The 22,447-nt window shown below is 47.8% G+C and overlaps 1 protein-coding gene across 4 annotated transcripts in view; it reads left to right on the top strand.

Annotated features, from left to right (window-relative positions):
- The window catches only part of ST6GAL2 (ST6 beta-galactoside alpha-2,6-sialyltransferase 2), a 64,491-nt gene that overhangs the window by 26,034 nt on the left and 16,010 nt on the right, over nucleotides 1–22,447 (top strand). For all 4 annotated transcript variants that reach the window (XM_057743271.1, XM_057743268.1, XM_057743269.1 and 1 more), the window contains exons 2-4: nucleotides 10,833–11,786; nucleotides 19,723–19,820; nucleotides 21,616–21,717. In XM_057743271.1, coding sequence (XP_057599254.1) covers nucleotides 10,889–11,786; nucleotides 19,723–19,820; nucleotides 21,616–21,717 — 1,098 coding nt within the window. In that variant the 5' untranslated portion in view covers nucleotides 10,833–10,888. The remainder of the gene's footprint in view (nucleotides 1–10,832; nucleotides 11,787–19,722; nucleotides 19,821–21,615; nucleotides 21,718–22,447) is intronic.

The following is a 22,447-nucleotide window of genomic DNA, read 5'->3' as shown; positions in this document are numbered from 1 at the left end:
ACTGTCTTTGAAGTTGCATGTTTTATATTGTCTTCAAGTTGATTTTCTATTTGACTCTGTGATATGTGTGTATATGTCTTTTAAGACACAAAAATTAATATTTCTCGGGGCTTCCTAGGTGGCACAGTGGGTAAGAATCCGCCTGCCAATGCAGGGGACACGGGTTCCATCCCTGCTCCAGGAAGATCCCACGTGCCACGGAGCAACTAAGCCCATGAGCCACAACTATTGAGCCCATGTGCCGCAACTACTGAAGCCCACGTGCCTAGAGCCCATGCTCCGCAACAAGAGAAGCCACGGCAATGGGGAGCCCGCACACCACAATGAAGAGTAGCCCCCACTCACCGCAACTAAAGAAAGCACACGCACAGCAAAAAAAAAAAGGACACAACACAGCCAACAAAATAGATAAATAAACTAAAAAAAAAAAGTTAATGTTTCTCCCAGCCCACTGTGAACTCAGAGCTCTTTTGTGCTTTCATAAGTCACTTTAACTTTAAGTTTTTGTTTTCCAGACTGATAACATTGTCGCATAACATTTTAACCAAAGCTGGCATCCAGTGTACAATGTTAGATTGATATTTGGTGCTGATGTCTTAGCAGGAATCATGACCCAAAGACGTTAGGAAATAGAGACACAGATATAAACACAATTAACGAGTTCTTGTTCTTGTTTTTACAACTTTCAGGACAAGTTTATGCTGAAAACTTTTGTTATGTTTAAAATCATAAGTACTTTAAATCTGTGTAAAATAGAGAAAATAGTGAGTTTCCAGTACCCACACTGAATAGGTGTGACTATTTTGCCATTTTACTCCCGATCTTGTCTTTATGAGAAAGGACATTTTTGAGCGATGACTCAAGATCCTCCCCCCTCTCCCAAGCCGTTCCCCTCCTCCTTAGAGGAGCTTCTAGCTGCAGTTTGTATCACGTCATCAGATTTTACATAATCGGTAGGATGTGCTGTGTTTGTTTTTGCAGCTCCTGTTTTTCCCTCAGCGTCTCTCTGAGATTTACGTGCACTGATCCATGGAGATGGAGCTAGAGCAGTGAGCTTGCTTTTTTAAGAGGTGGCTTTGCCCACGTAAGACACTTTCCTTCTGATGGGATTCAGGTGCCACGTTGGGGTGTTTGAAGTCTCCCAAGAGGGGGTCTCTGAAGCACCCTCTCCTCTCTGGGCTCTTGTGAGACACCCCAATTCCAGACTGCAAAGAGATTTTGAATCTTCAGTGTCCTTTTTGTTCACTTATACGCTACTCAAGAATCTAATGCTTTCCCAAGATTGTGTTTCGGTTCCCCAAGGGCAAAGCCTCCAGTGATATCTATTCACCCTGACCTTAGGTTTAATAAATGTTTGTTGAATTACAGGTGCATAAATGACAATAAACTTCTGAGCAGGAAGAAGCCATTACAAGATGCTTGACAGGTATTCAGTCCATGATGGGTCTACTTTTTACGACCAAAATGCCAGGCAGGGGAGTTTACGGGGTGGGGGGGGGGTCACTCAGTGCTTGTCAGCTTGATCAGGGCCAGGTGTTTATCTAAACCAGGGCACATCTATTTGGGGTCATTTAAAGAGAGGGATGCTTACCGGTGAACCCTGGAGGGTATACACATGGGACCAGTACTCATACAGTGAAATCCAGGCTTGGTGTTACTTTTTTACTTTTACAGAATTCCAAAATCTGAACTGAAAAAATACTGTTTCTTGAGCCCTCACTGTGAGCCAGGCACTGTGCTAAGTCTCGTAAACCAGCGAGGATCCAGCTGTGTATGATGCACATTGAATGAAGAAACCGAGGCTTGAAGGATTTATCCAAGTGACGAGAAAGATCTGAACAGGCTGTCCGACCCCAGGGCCTTCTGGTCAACCACACGCTGTAGAGTCATCCATCTCACTGTCCAACAGGCAGAGTGTGGACCGGGTGGTGCCAGCACCCCACCGTCACTGCATCCCACCCCCTGCTGGCCCACAGTGATGCTTTGGATCCCACTTGGACGAGGAGGGGTAGCCTACTCTTCCTGAGGAAGGGGGGGCTGTCCTGCTGACACAGAGGCCTCCTTGTAAGAACCACCTGCTGGCCACCTACACTTCCACCACAAAGCCCACCTACAACTGAGGAATCGGGGGAAAAACTTTACATCTCAGCAGCAGCTATGCAGCCTCCCGTCTTGACTCTTCAACATGAGTGTGAGGCTAATTTACAGCTTCAGCCATGAGCCTTGGCACGTTATCGGTATAAAGTGTAAATATTTGAATGCTAATTGTCATAAAACAAACAGACCCCTGTGTCCAGAGCAGATGGGTGTGATTCAGGCAGCCAGAGACCCCAGCTGGCAGGCAGCTTGCGCATCTCTGCACAGCCAGTAACGGGCATCTGAAAACCCTTCCCGCCTCCCCCTGCCCTGCCAGCACCTGCCACCTCCCTGCAGAAAGTCCTGAAAGCAAAAAGCTGCCCATAGCCACTCGCCTGTGTAGCCTTTGCCTTTTAAACACTTTCCCATTTGCCCTGCCACCCAAGGACAGGCCTTGGACTGCTGAACCAATCGGCCCAGAAAGATCGCCCCGTGGCCTCAACCAGAGGGCACATCCTTGTCCAGCTGGAGATCCCATCACTCCTGGTCGCCCATCTGCACACCAGGCACCCTTGGCTCAGGTGCTGCTCTGGCTGGAGGTGACTAACCCCTCCCACATCACTCTGACCCTCAGTGTCCACCCCTGGTCCCCTCCTCTTTGAAGTAGTCCAGGATGACTTCAATCCTGGTCACTCCTCTGTACACTTACCCATCTTGGGGCAGAGAAAAGAGAATCATTTTGTCTTCCTACCGAGATAACAAACCCCCTGCGATCGTGAGCCTTCACACCTGGAGCCTCTGGAAATGTTGGGGAGCCGGCCTCCCCTTCCAAGTGGGCAAAACCGCTTAGTTGGTGTGCCAGGCGGAGCTCTCTCTGGTGATTGCCAGCACAGAGTGATGCGGTTCCGAGGCCCACCTGGGAGGATCAGTGTCTCTGGCGAATATAAAGAGGGATGTCAGGGGACCACGTGGTCTCATCGATGGAGGGAGCTAGGCTGAGACTTAGCATGGTACTTTGTGGCAGAGAGGAAAAAAGTCTCATTAAAATTTTAAACTTAGGGCACCTTTCCCAGCTTTGAGATATAATACAAAAAGATGGGGTTTTGGAACCATGTACAGGAAGGGAACCATGCAGGGCCGAGTGAGAATAATAATGCCTGTGAGGAGTTTCTTATAAAGATTAAATTGAGAATGAAGAAGTAAAATGAGACAGTGTAGATGAGGCCCTGGGTGCAGTGCCTGGTCCATGGGGGCACCTGGTGACAGCAGTGAGTGATGCTGGTCTGGTCCACTGTGCTGACAGCTCCTGTTCATAATACCAACCCAACCTGACCTGATGTAACCTGACCAATTGCCTTTGCTGGGAGCCGCTCACATGACTTCAAGTAGCTGATGCTTTTCTGCACTGACATTGCTCCAACATCCAATATTTGAACTCAGGGGAAGCCTGGCACTGCTTTCTGTAACTTATGCCCTGGCCCAAGGGAGCTCCCTCGAGTCGTCTAGCCCTAGCAGCATCCTTCCTCCCACTGGGGACTGCTCCATCCTTTCTGGGGTGTGGGGTCACGAGGAGACTGGCCAGAAGCCGCCAGCAGTGGGGCTGCCCTTCCTTCCAGAGAATGAATTGCAGTCCTGCTGGGGCAGGAGAGGCAAAGAAGGGGTTACCCTCCCACCACCACCGAGCTCTGTGTGACCCGGTGACCTTTTTCTTTCTGTTCTGGGCATTAGCTTAAGAATCGGCTGAGATGGAGAGGGAATGCATTATAGGGAGTGGACCCTTGGTGACCTTGAGGATTCCTTACATTTATAAAAAGTGAAAGAAGAAAAGAAACTGGGTCCTTTGTGAAAAGACCCCTTGAGGTGGTGAAGAGGCTGGGGCGGCACCCTCCCGTGCTCTGCAGGCTGAGTGTTTTCTTGGAGATGTGACAAGAGCTAATTTTAGAAAAATGATTCTTGAAAGCAAATGACTCCTGAAGGCTATTAAGATCCATGAGTGCCCCACTATAGCTCACACACTAAATCTTCTTTATTATTATTTCAGTGTTAAAACAAATACTTAGATTTAAGATCATTGAGACAACTACACATGAAAAAGGCCACGAGTGTTTCTAAGACCAAGAGAAAACCTGGCCAGATGGCAGTTGTAGCAGACACATCAATCAACATGTGTTAAAAAAAAAAAACTCTCCATTCAAGAAAACCAGTGACCAAGCTTGTCAACCTCAGGGTGTAGGAAGAACATCATTCAAGTGGCAAAGCCCAGAAGTAACTTCTCTTTACCCTTGAACCCTTAAATGCCCTTTAAGAAGGTATTAACCCTCAGCTGCAGCGTACGTGTTTTTCTGTGGTGGTGCTTACATTTCATAATTTCGTTGGACAGCTTATCATAAATCGTGCCTTTTGGAGAATGTGATTTCTTTCTGAATGACTTGGAGGAGCATCTAAATACTCTTTCGTACTCTTCTGAACATCCACGTGGAAATGGGACACATTTTTTTGAGACTTAGTGTCTAAGATGTGGGCACCAGAATTCCGAAGCAGGGAGAACTATTAAAATGATTCCTAGCAGTGGGTCACTTTTTTGTTGTGTCTCTAATCGTTGTCTGTGTGTTATCATATAGGTTTCCTAGAGGCTTGGCTAGAAAGGAGACAGAAAGAGGGGGAAAGGTGGGAACTGAGAAGTTTGGTTGAAATAAGCAGAGAGCATCCACTTGGAATTTATGCCCTAGCTCGGCCAGGTGGTAACGTTGGAACCATTATGGGGAAAAAGAGAAAGCCACACGGCACAGACGATGCTTCTAACCCCACCGGTCCTCCTCCCAGGGACCTGGCAGGACCTCAACAGCCTCAGTCACTGACACCATCCCCAATGGGGCTGCGTGAACCTGTGACCCCGGGGCCCCGTTTCATCATTGCCTGAGAATCAGTGATTTGCCTGATGGGCCTCTGTTTGTATCTCCCTGATGCAATTTATGTCCCCCTGCTGATGATGGGATGGAGCAGCAAGCGTTACAGACGCGGCCTGTTTGCGCTGTATCATTACAATATTTCAGATGTACTATACGAGCAGGAAAAATGGTTTTTTTCTAACGTTTACCCAACATTTCTTCCTCTTTGGCTGAATGGTTATTTGAAGGAAAAGACTGGTCCACGGTTCTGATTCTGACGCCATCCTCCACCTCTCTGTGTCCTGGATTTTTGCAAAAATGCTGGTGACTGGGCCATGATACGTGTAATTATTCCTGCAGCATTTTGCTAGCAGAGGATTTGCGCTGCCTTGAGATTTCATCATTTTGCAGGATGTTCCCTTAATTGGCAGTAGAGGTTTGCAGCAACAGAGGCTGCAGGGAAGGCTGTGGATTATTAATAGTTGAAGCCTCACCCGGAGCAAAGGCTGTGAGCCCACGCCTTCCTGTTATTATCGAGCATCAGGCATGCAAGGCTCACCTGATGAGAAGTCATCCTGCCCCTGTGATGCTGTTCTTTGCTCAGTGTATAAGGCCTCACAGACCCTGCCCTTTACACCTCCCAGCACGCAGGGTGGAGGGAACCCCATTTCCCCCAGGGTCCTGGCCCTTCGCAGCCCCGTTTGTCCTTCAGGGCTTTTCCTTTCCTCCCTTTGAGTCCCAGGACCGCCTCTCATCACTTCCCTCCTTTTCATGTCTCTTATCCCCCTGTGAAGGAAAGGGCTTCTTCAGTCTTCAGCAGGGAGCCGGGCATTTCCCTGTAAAGCAGGCTGTGTGTGTGATGCTCTGAGTTCTGCTCTGAGACGTGGCTCATCCCCTCCCAGCCCAGTTCCCATGGCCTCCTGACCCTGCTGAATGCAGGCAGCTGGGGGTCACTTGGCCTGGGAGGCGCTGGCCCCTGGCTCCTCCCCGGCAGGTCAAGACCTCCCGCACCCCAGCCCTGGGCACACCTGTCACTTTGACTTGGGGATTTAAAAATCTCTCTCAAGTGAATGCTGAAATAAGAAGCCTCTGTTTTCTATTCTTTAATAATCTGTGAGGACTAGCCTCAGAGCTGTTCTCAGCGCAGGCTAACTAGGATTTCCAGCTGGAAGCAGAAAGGCTGACTGTTATTATTTATTTATTTATTATTTTTCTTCACATCTTTATTGGAGGATAGTTGCTTTACGCTGTTGTGCCTGTTTCCCCTGTACAACAAAGTGAATCAGCTGTATTTATTCATATATCCCCATATCCCCTCCCTCGTGAGCCTCCCTCCCACCTTCCCTATCCCACCCCTCTAGGTCATTACCAAGCGTGGAGTTGATCTCCCTGTGCTCTGCAGCAGCTTAAGACTCCCTTTTAAATTAGCTACTACAGCCCTGCTGTGGTATAACAATTTGGTCTTTGTCCCAGTTATAGGAATGGAACTTCTAAAACCCTTGGAATTTCCTGAATTGTAAGAGTGTCTTTGTTGTGCTAATGAAGTGACTTTTGGTGACCCCCCAGGATGGGGGCCGATCACCAGAAAGACCATCCCTGTGATGAGAGGGTGGGGCTTTGCCTGACCTCTGGGGATGGGAGGGGGACTGGAGCATGAATTCAGTCACATGGCCAACGATTCGATCAGTGATGTCCACCTAATGAAACCCCAGCAAAACGCTGGGGTCCACGGCTCAGTGGAGCTTTGTGGTTGGTGAACACATTCATGTCCCAAGAGGGTGACATTCCTCGACACCAAGGGTAGAAGACATGGAATCTCTGCCCTTGGTACGACCCCCTACCCAGACCTCGAACTCTATGTCCCCCTTCTCAAAAGGCTGTGTGATCCTTTGTTCATGCTTTCCTGAGTTCTGTGAGTCATTGTAGCAAATTATCAAACCTGAGGGTGCCGTGAGAACACCCCCCCAGATTGGTAGCCACAAGGTCAGAAGTGCAGGTGGCCTGGGGACCCTGCGTCAGGCTGGTGTCTGAAGTGGGGGCAGTCTGGTGGGACTGAGTCCTCTCCCCGTGGGGGCCCCCCCGCTAGCTTCGGCAGTTGGTGTCAGGGCTGTGTTGCACGGCACTCAGCCCAGGGGAAGCAGAATAACTGTTATTAAGGGTAATTTTGGGATTTCTAATAGAAATGTTGAGATCCTGGAAACAGCTTTTAGATCGCCAGGCTGGGGCATCACAGTTTGAAGCACTGGCTCCTGAGTGGAGAGGTTTAGGAAGATCATTTAGCAGATTCTGCTTAAAATGTAGTCCCCAGGCAGTGCCTGCCTGCATGCTGCTCATTGGCTGTCCCAGATGAGCTGTGGACTCGGTGGTGAGCACTGAGAGGCTTTTCCAGCATGGGGACATTGCCGAGACGGTCAGGAACGGAAATATGAAAGTATTCAGACTGCGACAATTTGCGGGGGGCGGCGGTGCTCCTTCCCCACAGACAGTTTAAGAAGGCGTATTTAGACTAGACAGCCTCATCTGGTATGATCAGATGGAATCAGAACTTAATGTTAAAAGTGTGAGCAGATGGGTTTTCTTTGCTATCTGTTGCTTGCTGTCTCTGTGGCTTTGGGCAAGTTACTTATCCTCTCTGGGCAGGTTACTTAACCCCTCTGGGCTTCCACCTCCTCATCTATAAAATAGACATTGCAGTATTTCCTACCTTACTGGGTGCTGGGAAGACCAAATGAGATACTCCAGGAAAAGTATTCAGTGAGCACTTGGCCTGGCACGGAGAAGGTTAACTGTTGGCATTATTTCTTGTACATTCATTTCTTGACATGGGTGTTTCTGGCCTAGTGAGACAACGTTCTGTACATGGGTTTGAGGTGTGGCTGTGAAGGAAATCTACAGCCTTGCTTTCACGTGACTACAAGGTAAAGAAAATACTTTTTAAGAAGCCACAACTTAAACACATCAATGAATGTTGCTTTTCACATAATCCCCCTGAGAGGCTAGATTCTCGTCTCAAGGATGCATGACTGTTGGAGACATTCTGGGCAATTCTCATCTGCCATTTCTAGCAGAGCCTGTTCCAATGATCGTTTCTGATGTGAAAAATCAGCTTGAGACTTAGCAGCTTAGAACAGCGACCTGTCACGATCACTCCTGGTTCTGTGGGTTCTCACCTGGAGTCTTACATGCAGCTGCAGCCAGAGGTTGGTCAGGGCTGGAGTCACCTGAACACTCCACTGGGCTGGAGTCCATGGCAGTGAGGGGCTGGGACAGCTGGACAGACCGGGCTTGGCTGGGCACCTCGGTCCACGTGGCCTTTCCAGGCGGCTGGCTTGGGCTTCCTCACCGGATGGGGGACTCAGGTCAGAGAGACGTCTGTCTTTGCCAGTGGCTACTTCTCCAACATGAGTGTTTTAAAGGCAGGACACGGAAGCTGCCAGACCTGGGCCTGGTAACTGGTCGCAGCCCTCCCCTTGCTTAAGGTGGGGAGACACAGATTCACCTCTCCATGGGAAGAGGGCAAAGGACTTCTCTTTGTCCATCTGTAACAGGCGTGTGGGTTTCTCACTTTGACATCCTTTTTTCCACCAGAGACAGTGCGTAGCTTCCCTGCTACACTGACCTAGGGATGGCTCACTTTGATTTCAGTTCCTATCTGAGTAAACTGCCCCCCCCCCCATCTTTGCATGACTGGCCTCTCCTTACCTGCCTCTGGGATTTCCTGGAGGCCAGTCAGCCTGTGGGAGTGGGGGAAGGGCCACCCCCCTCCCGCCCCGTAAGCTCCTCCCATCAGACTGGCTTCCTGAGTGTCTGCTTTCTGCTGAGCCACGCCCCCTGCCCCCAACCTGCCAGCCTTCCCTCCTTCCCTGAAAGCCCCTGCCACCAGCACTTCCCTCCCTTGCTCAGAGACCTTCCTGTGGCCCAGACTTCCCAGTAGGCCCCCAGACGCCCCCTGCCCCAGGGCTGAAAGGGGCAGCTTCCCAGTCCGGTTTCCCCACAAATGGTCTCCCTAATTCTTCCAACCCCATCACCAATCACACAGCTGTGCACACCTGCAGAAGCACAACTCCCGCCCCCAACACACACACACACACACACACCCCATTCTTTCAACCAGTACTTATTCAGGGCTGGCCTGTACTGGGTGCTGTGCTCAACAGTAAGCTCCTGCAGCTCACTTATTATTCCTATGTTTTTCCCTTTCTGAGGCTTTGCTTATATTCCCAAAGCTTAGGTGCAATTCTTTTTTTATTTTTCTTTTCAAAAAAATTTTATTGAGGTATGGTTGATTTACAATATTATGCTTAATTTCTGCTGTAGATCAAAGTGGCTCAGTTATACATAGATATTCTTTTTCATATTCTTTTCCATTATGGTTTATCCCAGGATATTGAATATAGTTCCCTGTGCTCTACAGTAGGACCTTGTTGTTTATCCGTCCTGTGTATAATAGTTTGCACCTGCTAACCCCAAATTCCTAATCTCCTAATCCTTCCCTCCCACTCCTCGCCACCTTGGCAACCGCCAGTCTGTTCTCTGTATTTGTGAGTCTTTTTGTTTTGTAGATATGTTCGTTTGTGTTGTATTTTAGATTCCACATATAAGTGATATCATATGGTATTTGTCTGTCCCTTCCTGACTTACTTCACTTAGTATGATGATCTCTAGTTGCATTCATGTTGCTGCAAATGGCATTGTTTCATTCTTTTTTTATGGGTGAGTAATATTCCATTGTATATATGTGCCACAACTTCTTTATCCATTCATCTGTTGATGAACAGACTGTTTCCATTCTTGGCTATTGTGAATAGTTCTGCTATGAACATAGCGGGTGCATGTATCTTTTCAAAGTATAGTTTTATCTGGATATATGCCCAGGAGTGTGGGATTGCTGGATCATATGGCAACTCTATTTTTAGTTTTTTAAGGAACCTCCATATTGTTAGGAAAGGCCCCTTGTGAAGACTGGTTCATACAGAGAAAGGAAAAAGAGCTAGTGTGACTGTTATAAGCTTCATGATCTGTTATCAACCACATTAGGTGCATTTCTTACTGATATTTTCTTGTTTTCTTTCATACCAAGTACTGTGCTTGCTGCCCGAGTAACAAACTAGTGATGAACAGGGCTGGGATACTGAGGGGAGGACAGGGTCTTTCTTTCTGACTCTGTATCCTGCACTTTCATCTTGGCCTGCTTCTTCACCCTTTCCGTGTTGGAGGCTCACCTAGAATCAAGCTCTCTCCTCATCTCCTCCCTTGTTTAAAATTTTCACGTTCATCCGTCTTATTCCATCAGAGGCTCTTGGTGGGGTGGGGGTGATTATCTAGGGCTGTTTTGAGGCCTACAGACACCCCAACATAACCTTCCCCTGCAGCCTCGGTCACTGAGTCATCACTTACTGGGGAACATCAGGGCCCTTCTGGAAGTTTCCCATAGAAACACTGGGCAGTGCTGCTCTGCAGTATCAGAGCTTTGAGCCTTTGGTCTGATGAACAGGTGAGAGAGGGGGAACTTGAGCCCTCCTGCCTGCTTCACCAGATTGGAATCTGTATCCCAGCTGCAGGGGAGGAGCTCCTGGGATGGGCCTGGATGAAGCAGCCCTGGTGGTGGGGAAGCAGACACATCACTGAGGTACCTCCAGAGGTTTTCCAAGGTACACTCACATACATCCTCTCTCAAGACCCTCAGCCGAGGTGGTAGGACCCCTTGTACTGCAGATGTCGGGAGTGGGGGCGTATGATCCCTGAATTTAGCCAAAGCTCCGGATGATCCTGGTTTTGACGCCCCATCTAACCTTCCCAAGACCCTCGAAGGTAGGTGCCCCCGCCGCTGTCCCACGTGGCTCACTGTGACACCCGGCTGTTTTTCAGGTCCATCCCGCCTCCCGCCGCCTCGGGACACAAGGTGCTGACCCCGCGGACCTGCCATGAAACCACACTTGAAGCAATGGAGACAAGGGATGCTCTGCGGGATATTTGCTTGGGGGCTTCTCTTCGTGGTGATCTTCCTCTACTTCACCGACAGCAACCCTGCCGAGCCCGCGCCCAGCTCCTTCTCCTTCCTGGAGACCAGGAGGCTGCTGCCGGCGCAGGGGAGGCAGCGGGCCATTATGGGCGCATCGGAGGGCCTGCCCGAGGGCGCGGACGCTCGCAGAGGGCTGCCCCGTGGACACCCGTCCAGCCCCCTGCACGCGCGGCCAGGCGACCTGCGGACATGGGCCCGAGACCGCTTTGAAAATGAAGAAGAGTTCCTTTCGCCCCAGATGGGGAGAACATCGCAAAGCGCTTTCCCCGCGGAGGACGCCGCTCCGGGCACGTCGGGCACGTCGGGGCCCCTCTCCCCCGGAGACCTGGGCCCGGAGGGGGCTCTAGTGGCGCGCCGGGTCCGGGAGCGGCGGGCGAAGCGAGGGTCCCGGAGGCAGAGCCGGAGCGCAGCGCCCGGGGCGGGCGAGGACGGGGAGCGGCTGTACTCGTCCATGTCCCGGGCGCTCTTGCGGCGGCTCTGGAAGGGCGACGCGTCGGCGCGGATGCTGCACCCGCGCCTGCAGAAGGCCATGGGCGCCTACCTGCGCGCCAACAAGCACGGCGTGCGCTTCCGGGGGCGCCGGGCCGCCGGGCGCAGCCGCGCGGAGCTGCTGTGCGCGCTGCGGGGCCGCGTGCGGGTGCGCACCCTGGACGGCACCGAGCCGCCCTTCTCGGCACTCGGCTGGCGCGCGCTAGTCCCCCCAGTACCGCTCGGCCGGCTGCTCCCGCGCGGGCTCAGGACCTGCGCCGTGGTCACGTCGGCTGGCGCCATCCTCAACTCGTCCCTGGGCGAGGAGATAGGTGGGTCTCCGCGGCCACCCGCCCGATGCCTTGGGTCCCCCTCACCTCCGGGGCGGCCGTTCCGGTACCCGTGTTTCTGGAGAATCTTAGGTCTTCTTCCTTCGCTGGGACAGAATGAGCCTGGGTGAGATCCCAGCAGAGGTCTCCTTTGGGAAGACTTAGAGCAGAGACAGGCATCCTCCCCGGAGCTGGGGACCCAGGAACGGGAGGCCCGCGGCCGTCTCACCGCCCCTGTCTCAGGATCCACCTCCTGTAGATGTCATGTTCTGCACTGACAGTTCCCATCCGGCCCGCACCCCTGATGAACCCATAATGTGATAGGATTATGGGGGGCAGCCGAGAAGCAGAAAGGACAACAGGGGAACCCCCACCAGGCGACGAGCCTTAGGGGGTCAGCTCCAAAGAGGAGTCTGCATGATGATAATTTTAACTCGTTCAAAGACTAAATCTCCGTCCCTGGGCTCTGCAGAGAGCCTGGCTTCTGGTGAGAGCATAGTTCCTGTGGGAGCCGTGACCTCCCAGGGTTGGCACACACCCAGCCTCTGGGTCCCAGCTGCCTCCCAGGGACCTTCTCCAGGATGGCAGAAAACCAGCTGCACCCTGGGCTTCCATCTTCCCTTCTAAACTGTCTTTAAATCCACGCCGGAGCCCTAGAGCACATCCCTGTCGTGGTTGCTCTGTTAGTCTGGCCTCTCCAGAAAAACAGACCAGTGGGATACGTGTGTAGAGAGAAAGATTTATTTTAAGGCCTTGCCCCTGCCGTGGTGGGGGCTGGCAAGTCTGAGGTCTGCAGGGCAGGCAGGTAAGCTGGCTGGAAATGCAGGTAAGAGTTGATGTGACAGCCTGAAGCCCTAAATCTGCGGGGCAAGCTGGCAGGCAGGCAGCTCAGGAGGGTTCCCACATCTGGATGCAGAATCCCTTCTTCCCTGGGAAACTGCAGTCTAGTCTAAAGCCCCCGTCTCCCCTCTGTGCCCAGCCCATCCCAGTGCCGCACCCGTGACCCTTTAGGCTTATTTTCTCATTTAGTGAACACGCTTGTAGCCCCTACTCTGTGCTGGCTTTCATACTATGTACCAAGAAAACAAGTGTGGATCAGATGCAGCCTCAGCCTCAAGACCAGGTGTAAAAAAAGACACCCTCGTACGTTCACATGATGGATGGTGGTAGCTCATAGCTCACCCGGACATGACTTTCAGGGGGCACTGCCCACTTGATAGAAAGGAACCGTTGTTGTTCCTCGGACCCATTTATTGTTCCGTGTCCTCAAAGAGTGGCTGATACTCCAGAGCCGTCTTGAAATAGGGTGACGCCCGTATCCTCAGGCTGCACAGCCCGGACCTCCTCCCACAGGCTCTTGGGAATGAAGCTGAATGTGAAATTTTTAAGAAGCTGAAAAAATGAGGCCCAAGTCTGGGCTTGCAGCCTGGGGTCCCAGTGTCCCCACGCTGACATTAAGCAGGCTCAGAATCACACTGTCTGTGTGTCACATCAGCTTGCAGCCAAAGCCGAGCAGAGCGGCTGCTACCAATTAGGAAGGAGCCCTGGTTCAGAGGCCCCTGGGGCCGAGTAAAGCCACATTTCTCTCTGGTTTCCAAGGATGATGATTAATCATGGAAGAAGGAATTTAAGCATCATGCTTTAAAGCAGGCAGTGACTTGCTCTTGGGGTTTTTTGGTTTTTTTTTTTTTTTGCTTTGTTTTAAGCCCGCTGCATCATAGCTGCACATCTGCATTGCTCTTGCCTGTCTGGGAGAATTCCCTCGCTCTTTATTCCAGTGTAAATATCCCTGACCAGAGTCTTGTAAACTCTCCTCTACTCAGAATTTGGAAGGGAGTGTGAAAGATGCTGGGAATTCCACATTTCTGGGGAACATGACATGTCAGTTATATCTTTGTTAGCTTCTAGTATCCAGATTTAATTGATAGCATCTGCACTTACACGAAGGTTCGTGATTAGAATCTTAGGAAGGTACCTGAAGAAAAACACTCCAAAATTTTAAAAAATTCTCTATTGTTTTTCCTTGGGTCCTTTGAATCCAATTTTATATCTACCATTTTAAGAATATGTAATGGAACACAACTCAACTTGTAAAGACAAAAAGTCTCTCGTTTTTATAAGCTGGCATCCCTCAGAATCAGCCCTCATGCTTGCCAGGTGCTGACATTTCTCCTTCAACTCACCTGAACGCACACACGCTTATCAACACGCAGTTCTTAGCTCCTGTCTTAATGAGAACAAATTCACATAGCAGAGTCCTTCAGGAAACTTGGAACTGGGCAAGCTGTACTATTTAGCTATTTAGCTGTACTATTCATCTTGGCCCTTAAACATCTACTTGTGAATTGGCTAAGGGACGATCAGAAGACTTGCACGAGGTTGTGGTCTTATGAGGGCAGAACTAGAAAAGTTCCTGCCAATAGCCGGTAGCCCCCTGTCCAACCCCCCCGCCCCCCGCCCCGGGGGACCAAGGAGGTGCCAGGATTGCTTGTGGCAGCCCCCCTGGCACCTTCTACTGGCCGCTCCCTGGGCAGTGCTGTCCTGTTTCCCCAGTTCTGTTAGACTGAGTCATACCTTGTTATTGTTTTTGAGAAGAACAGGGTAGCAGCTGTAAACACCTCCACTTTGAATATGTTATTGAAAAGCAAACTGAACTGTTTTGGAAACATGGAACATTCTTTTCTAGAGTCTTGAGATGATCTTTTTTCACCTATTCCTGTAAATAATAATCATTTGCCAGCGAGATCACTAGCAGTAATCCTGGGGAAACACACTCCAGACGAGAGAAGTCTGCTCTGAATGAATAGTCGTTGCCTTGAATCTGTTACTTGAAACCCAGATTCTGAGAAGCGTGTGGGAAATGGGAGGGTGGGGAGGAGGCTGTGTAGGGAGGGGGCATCTTCCTGGGGCAAGCTTGGGGTTTGGAATGTCCTATTACCTTAAAAAAGCAAGAAAGCAGGTCATATAGTCATTCAACAAGCAAGGGTCCCCAACTCTCCACCACATACTGTGCTTACCACTAGTGACAGAAAGAGGGATGAGGCCCAGCCCTAACCCTCAAATCCTCTGCTGTCTAGTGGGAAAGGTAGACTGTAAACAGACAATTCCAATATCACGGTTAGAAGGACACAGAGATGTGTAGACAGATGGAAGAAATGATCGTGGAATCCCACCACACTGCGAAGGCTGATGTCTCAGGAGTAGAATCCAGGCCAAAGGCGAGCAGAGCAGATGGATGAGAAACAGCGTGGTGTGCAGGTGATGAGGGCTGGGGGACCGCTATGGGCTGGGGATGGAGAGCCAGGTAAGCTGGATGGGTGGGCAGGGAGTCAGCCCCCTCATGCTCTTGTATGTCACTCCCCAGAAATTAGACTTCATATAATGATTGTAATAATAGATACTGCTTATAGGGTTTTTACTGCAGGGAAGGTCCCATCCTCAGTGCTTTTATGCGTTAACAAGCCTTGCTTTGCCAAGTGACAGTTACGATTATTCCTGTTTTATGGGTAAGGAAACCAAGGCACCTAGAGACAGAGGGTAGAGCCAGATTTGAACCCCAGTCTGGGTCTCAGAAACTCTAGCTCTGGGCCCAGGCCTCGTGGAGCAAAGGCATTGATATCTTTGAAGCAGAGGAGTGATGGGACTGTTTCATCTTGGAAAGATTGCTCCAGAGCCTAGATTGGAAGGCACCAGGGGAGCAAGCACATTGCAGGAGTCCCAATGAGGCAAGACAGACCAGGACAGTGGGCACAGGAAAGAGGAGAATCATCTCTTTGGCAGGCCACTCCCCAAAGACTGGAGGCGTTGGCTGCCCTTCCAGATTCCTGAGCTCAGGAAGGGAGGGAGGAGGTGGGATGCAGTGCCCAGGGCTAGGCGTGGATTCTGAGCTGCTGCACCTTCAGGCTGGCTGCTTTCTGCAGGGTTTTCATCTTCCTCAGTGATGTTCCTAGCCTGGCTCTGCTCTCAAGGTCAACATGAAAGAGCTCTAGCCTAGAAATGCCATCTCCAGAAACAACGCTTTGCTTTCTTCCCCCTGTGCTGGCTGTCTGATCTGTTCCTCCCTCCCTAAATGTGAATGGACAGCTTAGTTTTGAAGGCGGTTGTCTGGGAGAGGCACAGCCAGGTGCACATTTACAAACATGTCTGCATGACGAACTCACTCAGTTCATCCTCCCTACACGCCCCCTCCCATCGTGGTCCATTCTGCTTCCTGACAGCTGGGGGCGGTTCAATCTCCATCCCTACCTCTCTATGTCCTCCACGAAATTGGTCTTTTAACTCTTCAGCCTCGTACCACTTCCAAAGGAGTGAAGCTAGATTACCTTTCTGCTCCCTGTGCTTTGTCAAGTCGTTTTAAGGCTTGAAACACACCTCAGTGTAGAAAACCAGCTTTTACATGCTGGGACATTTTCCAGGGGTAATACGATTTACTTGGAATTTCTGCGTAATGAATTAGAAATACACCCACTGCCTGGCATCCTCGGTTTGTTCAACTTACCTCTAGACAGAGGCTGTGTCTAAAGGTTGCATGGTTTGGTGGGAGAACCGGCACAGGAGTTCCAGCCTCCTGCTTCTTGCCCTGGTTCTGTCCTGGTTACCTCTGGGTCCCTGGAGGCCACCCCACTGTCTGGGCACCCCCCTCACTCCCTGCCAGTGGGAGGGTTGCCCCAGGTCAGCAGTTCATGTAGTGTCTGGCCTTGCACTTGGTGCCCTCAAGATCCTTTCAGGGATTCATGAGGTGAGAACTATTTTTATCATAGTACTCAGAGGTCTTTTTAAAGAACAGATGATGCAGGAGCAATAGTGGATAAAACTGCTTCTTAGCACAGATCAAGGCAGTGGTACCCAACTGTAATAGTACTCATGGAATGTTTTCCTGCCAAGCTTTGCAATAAAAACAAAGGGTGCCAGTTCCACGTATGGATGTCCTTGATGAAGCAGTAAAAATGGTTAGTTTTATTAAACTTCAGTCTTTGAAGTACATGTGTTTTTAAGACCAAATGGGAAATAATATGAAAGCATTTCTGCAAATCAACCCCCAATGGAAAAGCACTGATGTGATTGAGCTGTGAGTCGAACTAGCCGTTTTTGTCACGAAACACAATTATACTTGAAACAGATGACTGATAGACATACTTAGTTTAAACCTGGACATTTGACAGATATTTTCTCAAAAAGGAAGTAAAAACCTTCACTTTTAGGAAAATAACTGAGTGTTTGTTGCCAGTGATAAAATTAAAGCTTTCAACCATGAAAGCTTGGAAGCTTCCCAAACTTAAAAAGTGATGAGATCCGTGGTGATATTAATGATATTTGATACTTTATAATGAAATGCATCAGTATTTGAAAGATCTGCATCACTTGAACTGAGAGTTTCCAGGTGACCATTGCACAGTGCTACAAAATATACACGGATGAATCATCCTTTTTTTTAGATTGAAATGTAGTTGATTTACAATGTTGTGTTAGTATCTGGTGTACAACAAAGCGATTCAGTTATACATACATATATATTCTTTTTCAGATTTTTTTCCATTGTAGGTTATTACAAGATATTGAGTAGAGTTCCCTGTGCTACGCAGCTGGTCCTTGTTGGTTACCTGTTTTATATATAGGAGTGTTTATGTTCATCCCAAGCTCCTAATTTATCCCTCCCCCACCCCTTGCCCCTTTGGTAACTATAAGTTTTGTTTCCTACGTCAGTGAGTCTGTTTCTGTTTTGTAAATGAGTTCATTCATATCATCTTTTAAGATTCCACACATAAGTGATATTGTATATTTGTCTTTTTCTGTCTGACACGTCACTTAGTAGGATAATCTCTAGGTCCATCCATGTAGCTACAAATGGCATTATTTCTTTCTTTTTATGACTGAGTTGTATTCCATTGTGTATATATACCATATCTTCTTTATCCATTCGCCTGTTGATGGACATTTAGGTTCATTCCATGTCTGGGCTTTGTAAATAGTGCTGCTAAGAACATTGGGTGCATGTATCTTTTCGAATTAGAGTTTTTGTCCTTTCCAGATACCTGCCCAGGAGCAGGATTGCTGGGTCATATGGCAACTCTATTTTTAGTTTTTTAAGGAACCTCCATACTGTTTTCCATAGTGGCCTTACCAATTTACATTCCCACCAACAGTGCAGGAGGGTTCCCTTTTCTCTCCAGCATGTATTATTTAGAGACTTTTTGATGATGGCTATTCTGGCCTGTATGAGTGGTACCTCACTGTAGTTTTGATTCGCGTTTCTCTGTTAGCAGTGTTGAGCATCTTCATGTGTCTGTTAGCCATCTCTATGTCTTCTTTGGAGAAATGTCTATTTAGATCTTCTGCCCATTTTTTGACTGGGTTTTTTGGGGTTTTTTTATGAATCATCCATTTGAAGAGCAAGATTAACTAATGGATTTAATGGAGTATCAGAAGAGAATATTCTCAGTCATCTGGAAGGACTCTTAAAATACTCCCAGCATTTTCAGTGATATATCTGAGTCTTTGTATACTTCAACTAAAGCAATATATTGCAGCAGTTTGAATGCAGAAGCACGTATATGAAACCAACTTTCTTCTAAAAAGCTAGGTGTTAAAGAGGTTTGCAAACGTTTTAAACAGTGCCTGTCTTCTCACTGTTTTTTGAAACAGTTATTTCTCATGAAAATGTGTCATTTTAAAGATTAATAAATAAGCATTTAAATTTTTTCTTTTTTTACTTACTAATGTCATATATTTTGAAATCTGTAATCCAAATAATCAAAAGTTCTCTGGGTTATCAGTAATTTTCAAGATTGTAAAGGCATCCGGAAACCAAAAAGTGAGAACCACTGCTTTGGGTGATCTGATTTTTCTAGCTCAAATATCATTTGAATTTTTATGACAAAACACTATTTAGTAACAATAAATGAGGCAAATCATTACCCCCCAAATTGCAAACCTGTGCTTCAATTGTGAAGTAAAGAAAATTAGAAGTGTTTGGGGTTTTTGGCATCATTTATGTAAAGCATAGATCACCTAGAATCTGGAGACTGGCAAACCAACTTTTTTTTTTTTTTTTAAGAGCCAAGTAGTGACTATTTTAGGCTGTGTGAGCCACAGGGCCTCCGTCACAACTCAGCTCTGCCGTTACAGATGACAGATAAACATGGAGTGAGTCTGTGTTACAATACGACTTTACCAAAATACGCCATAGCTTGCTGACTCCTGCAAAATTTCCCCTAAAAGAATGGTGCAGGATTTTTGGATGGCATAGCCAGGTACCCTTTATGCATTCTTTGTGTTCCAGAAGTGTAGTAATTTTGATGCTCAAAAATGGAATCCAAATTCTTCTGAGTTTTGGGCTTGCGGAGAAATGCACAGCAGATGCACAGGAAGAAGGCTGTTTTAGAGGCTGGTGTGGGCTCCGGGCACAGGGCATGCATCGTGGACCTACAAGGTTCTTCGACAAATCAGAGATACGTGATCTCACTCCTCACTGTCTCACAAACAAGCATTGTTGTTTCTCCAAGTTAAACTAGAAACATGCCTGGGATTTTTGAAGCTAGAGAAAACGCATAGAAATTCCCTATCACTGATTAACTCTGCTTTCAGTCCTGTTTCTGAGAAACACATTAAACTCCGAAAAGCAGTCTAGATGCATAGGTCTTGAAATTTCCTTCATGAAGCATGTCTTTAAAGACTGTGAACACATAGCGAGTATCTAAATATAACTTAGATGATGTAGGACCACTTGTAATGGATTGATATGTTTTCATGTTTGTTTGCCCCTAGCCAGGACCTCATTCCAAATAAAAAAATATACCCAGCAATGTGTGTATGGGTATCTGAACTTTATTGGGGTCTAGTTAGCTTCAGGTATTGAAAGATTTGCTTTAAGATACTTTCCTACATTGTGCTGATTTTTATGCAGAGAAAAAAAGTAAGTTTGTCACTTTTGTGCCCTCAGATTCCCATGATGCAGTTTTGAGATTTAACTCTGCTCCTACACGTGGCTATGAGAAGGATGTTGGAAATAAAACCACCGTCCGCATCATTAATTCCCAGGTAAGATGGAGGGACTGTTTTCACAGATGTACATTGTATAGATAAATAGCTTAACTGGGTGAATGAAGAGAAATCACCCAGTTATCCGTGACCATGACCTTGCTTATTTCTAAGGGTCTTGTAATTATAAAGAATTAGTGAGGAAAAATGCAGAGAAATGGAAATTCATGTGTGCTGTGAATAGGAAAAAAAAGTAAATGAGATCAAAAGGGAAAATCAGATAGAGGTAGAAATATATATTTAGCATATTGCATTTTGTGAGCTGTGGAAAAGAAAGTTAAACAGAATACATTGTGGGGATGGAGGGGAGAAAAGCAAAGGAACAGAATTCAAGGGTCAGCAGAGCAGCTCAGAAACTTTACTTTGTCATTTGAAAATTTTAAACAGGAAAATGTCTCTTTCTCGTACGTTATTCATAAGAATGTTTTCCAAAATTCATAGCAAAATTATTCTCAGAACAAACCACAATTTCTGGAGTTTCAAACTATATAGAAAAAATGAGGTGATAAGAAACTTACGGTGAGTTTCTTGCAGAACAAAAGATTAGCTTTCTGTGTAGGGCCCTGGGCTCGCAGCCTGCAGACTGGTGAGAAACAGGCCCCAGTTTCCTGAATTCAGAGACGCCACTGATTGAAGATTCCTCATCTGTCTGATGACAGCTTTTCAGAGAGGAGGAGATAAGCCCCAGCAAATTAAAATACCGTCACTTGTGAGATACACCCTAACTTCAGAAATATTAAAATGCAGAGGAAAAAAGGGCATCTTAAAAACTGTGGGAAAATTGCATCTTAAAGCAGAAGCAAATCAATGCATTATTTTTTCCCCAAAGTATAGTTTTAAAAAGGTGATTGGGGCTTCCCTGGTGGCACAGTGGTTGGAAGTCTGCCTACCAATATGGGGGGACTCGAGTTCGATCCCTGGTCCAGGAGGATCCCACATGCTGCGGAGCGGCTGGGCCCGTGCGCCACAACTACTGAGCCTGTGCTCTGGAGCCCGTGAGCCACAACTGCCGAGCCCACCGGTCTGAGCCCGTGCTCCACGGCAGGAGAGGCCAGCAATGAGGGACTTGCGCACTGCAGTGAAGAGCAGCCCCCGCCTAGAGAGGGCCTGCATGCAACAGGGAGGACCCAAAGCAGCCAAAAATTAATTAATTAATTCTTTTTAAAGTATATTTTAAAAAAAAGATGATTGACGGGTAATATTGAAGGACCCACCCAGGACCAGAGAGGGCCCCAGAGTCATACCGGACGGACTCTTGTCTTTTGGTCTCTGGGCCCTGTGTGTCCTGAGGCTGGTGCTCGGGAGGCCCCCAAAGAACCCGGTCTTCTAGGCCTGCAAGTCTCTCTCCAATGACCAGTGGGCGGTGGTAGAAGCAGCTTTGGTGGAGCCTAAGTAGCCAGGGAGTTACATCAGGAGCTGGTGCCTCTAGATGAATCCCGTGCTGGTTCTTTTTTTTCTTTTTTTTTTTTCTTTTTTGGCTGCACTGCATGGTTTGTAGGATCTTAGTTCCCTGAGCAGGAATTGAACCTAGGCCCTCAGCAGTGAAAGCCCAGAATCCTAACCACTGGAACCATAGGGAATTCCCTGATTCTTTTCTTTAGAAAGAAAACCCTCCTTTCTCTAAACATTTCCTAAGTGTTTTAGCATGTAAAACCTGCCTCTCTTCCTCCCCCAGAAAATCCGAGGAACATTTTTTTTCTTGCTCCAACTCCTTTTTAAAATTTCACTTCTTTTTAAAATATAATTTTGAAGACCCAAACCCTTGCTTTGAAATGATTTTTTTGTGTATTTGCAGATTCTGACCAACCCTAGCCATCACTTCATTGACAGTTCATTGTATAAAGATGTCATCTTGGTGGCCTGGGACCCAGCTCCTTATTCTGCAAATCTTAACCTGGTGAGTATTTCCTTGGTGCCCCTACCCTCAAGGGTCAGACTTTGACCAATAAATAATGGGAGTAAGTCAGGTATTAAACTTTGACAGGCAGAATGAAACTGATTGTGGGTGCGAATTAAATTCATATATGTTCACACTGTCTGAGTCCCAGGTGCAGTAGCATCCTTGCTGAGTGTCATCCCTCTGATGCTGAAGTGTTTTTGTTCTGGAGGATTTAAAAAACAAAAACAAACATACAACGTCTAGATGTTCAGAAAGTCCTAGTTACCCCAGAGGTTGGGCTGCTTAAACTCCCAATTTTTCCATTGCGAGACGGTTACATCACCTTCCAAGTAGTTACAAGACCTTTTGAAATACATGGGAAACTCTTGGCAAGCAAGGCTAACCTTTGTGAATCCACAGCTCATTATTATTGAAATGGAACCTGTCACAGGCTTTTCCTCAGTGTGCCACTCTTTGGCTTCTGCCTCCAAATCTTTTAATCTTATAACCACGATATAGTGTAAACAAGATTATTCCATCAAAATATAAATGACTTACATTCACAGCCTCTCTACTTTTGGTGAAACCTGGCATGAAGAGCTAGTGCACTTGTTCTGAAAGAGGGCTGGGAAGATGGGTTACAATTTAGCCCTGTGAGTGATGCTGTCGGCTGTGCCAGTGTCTGTGGACTTGTTCTGCTGTGATCAGAGAGGATGCCAGCTTCCTAAGATGAAAGTGGGAACACATC

The sequence above is a fragment of the Hippopotamus amphibius genome, chromosome 7, assembly GCF_030028045.1.
Source record: "Hippopotamus amphibius kiboko isolate mHipAmp2 chromosome 7, mHipAmp2.hap2, whole genome shotgun sequence".
Classification (NCBI taxonomy): domain Eukaryota; kingdom Metazoa; phylum Chordata; class Mammalia; order Artiodactyla; family Hippopotamidae; genus Hippopotamus; species Hippopotamus amphibius.
This window is presented reverse-complemented; position numbering and strand designations above follow the sequence as displayed.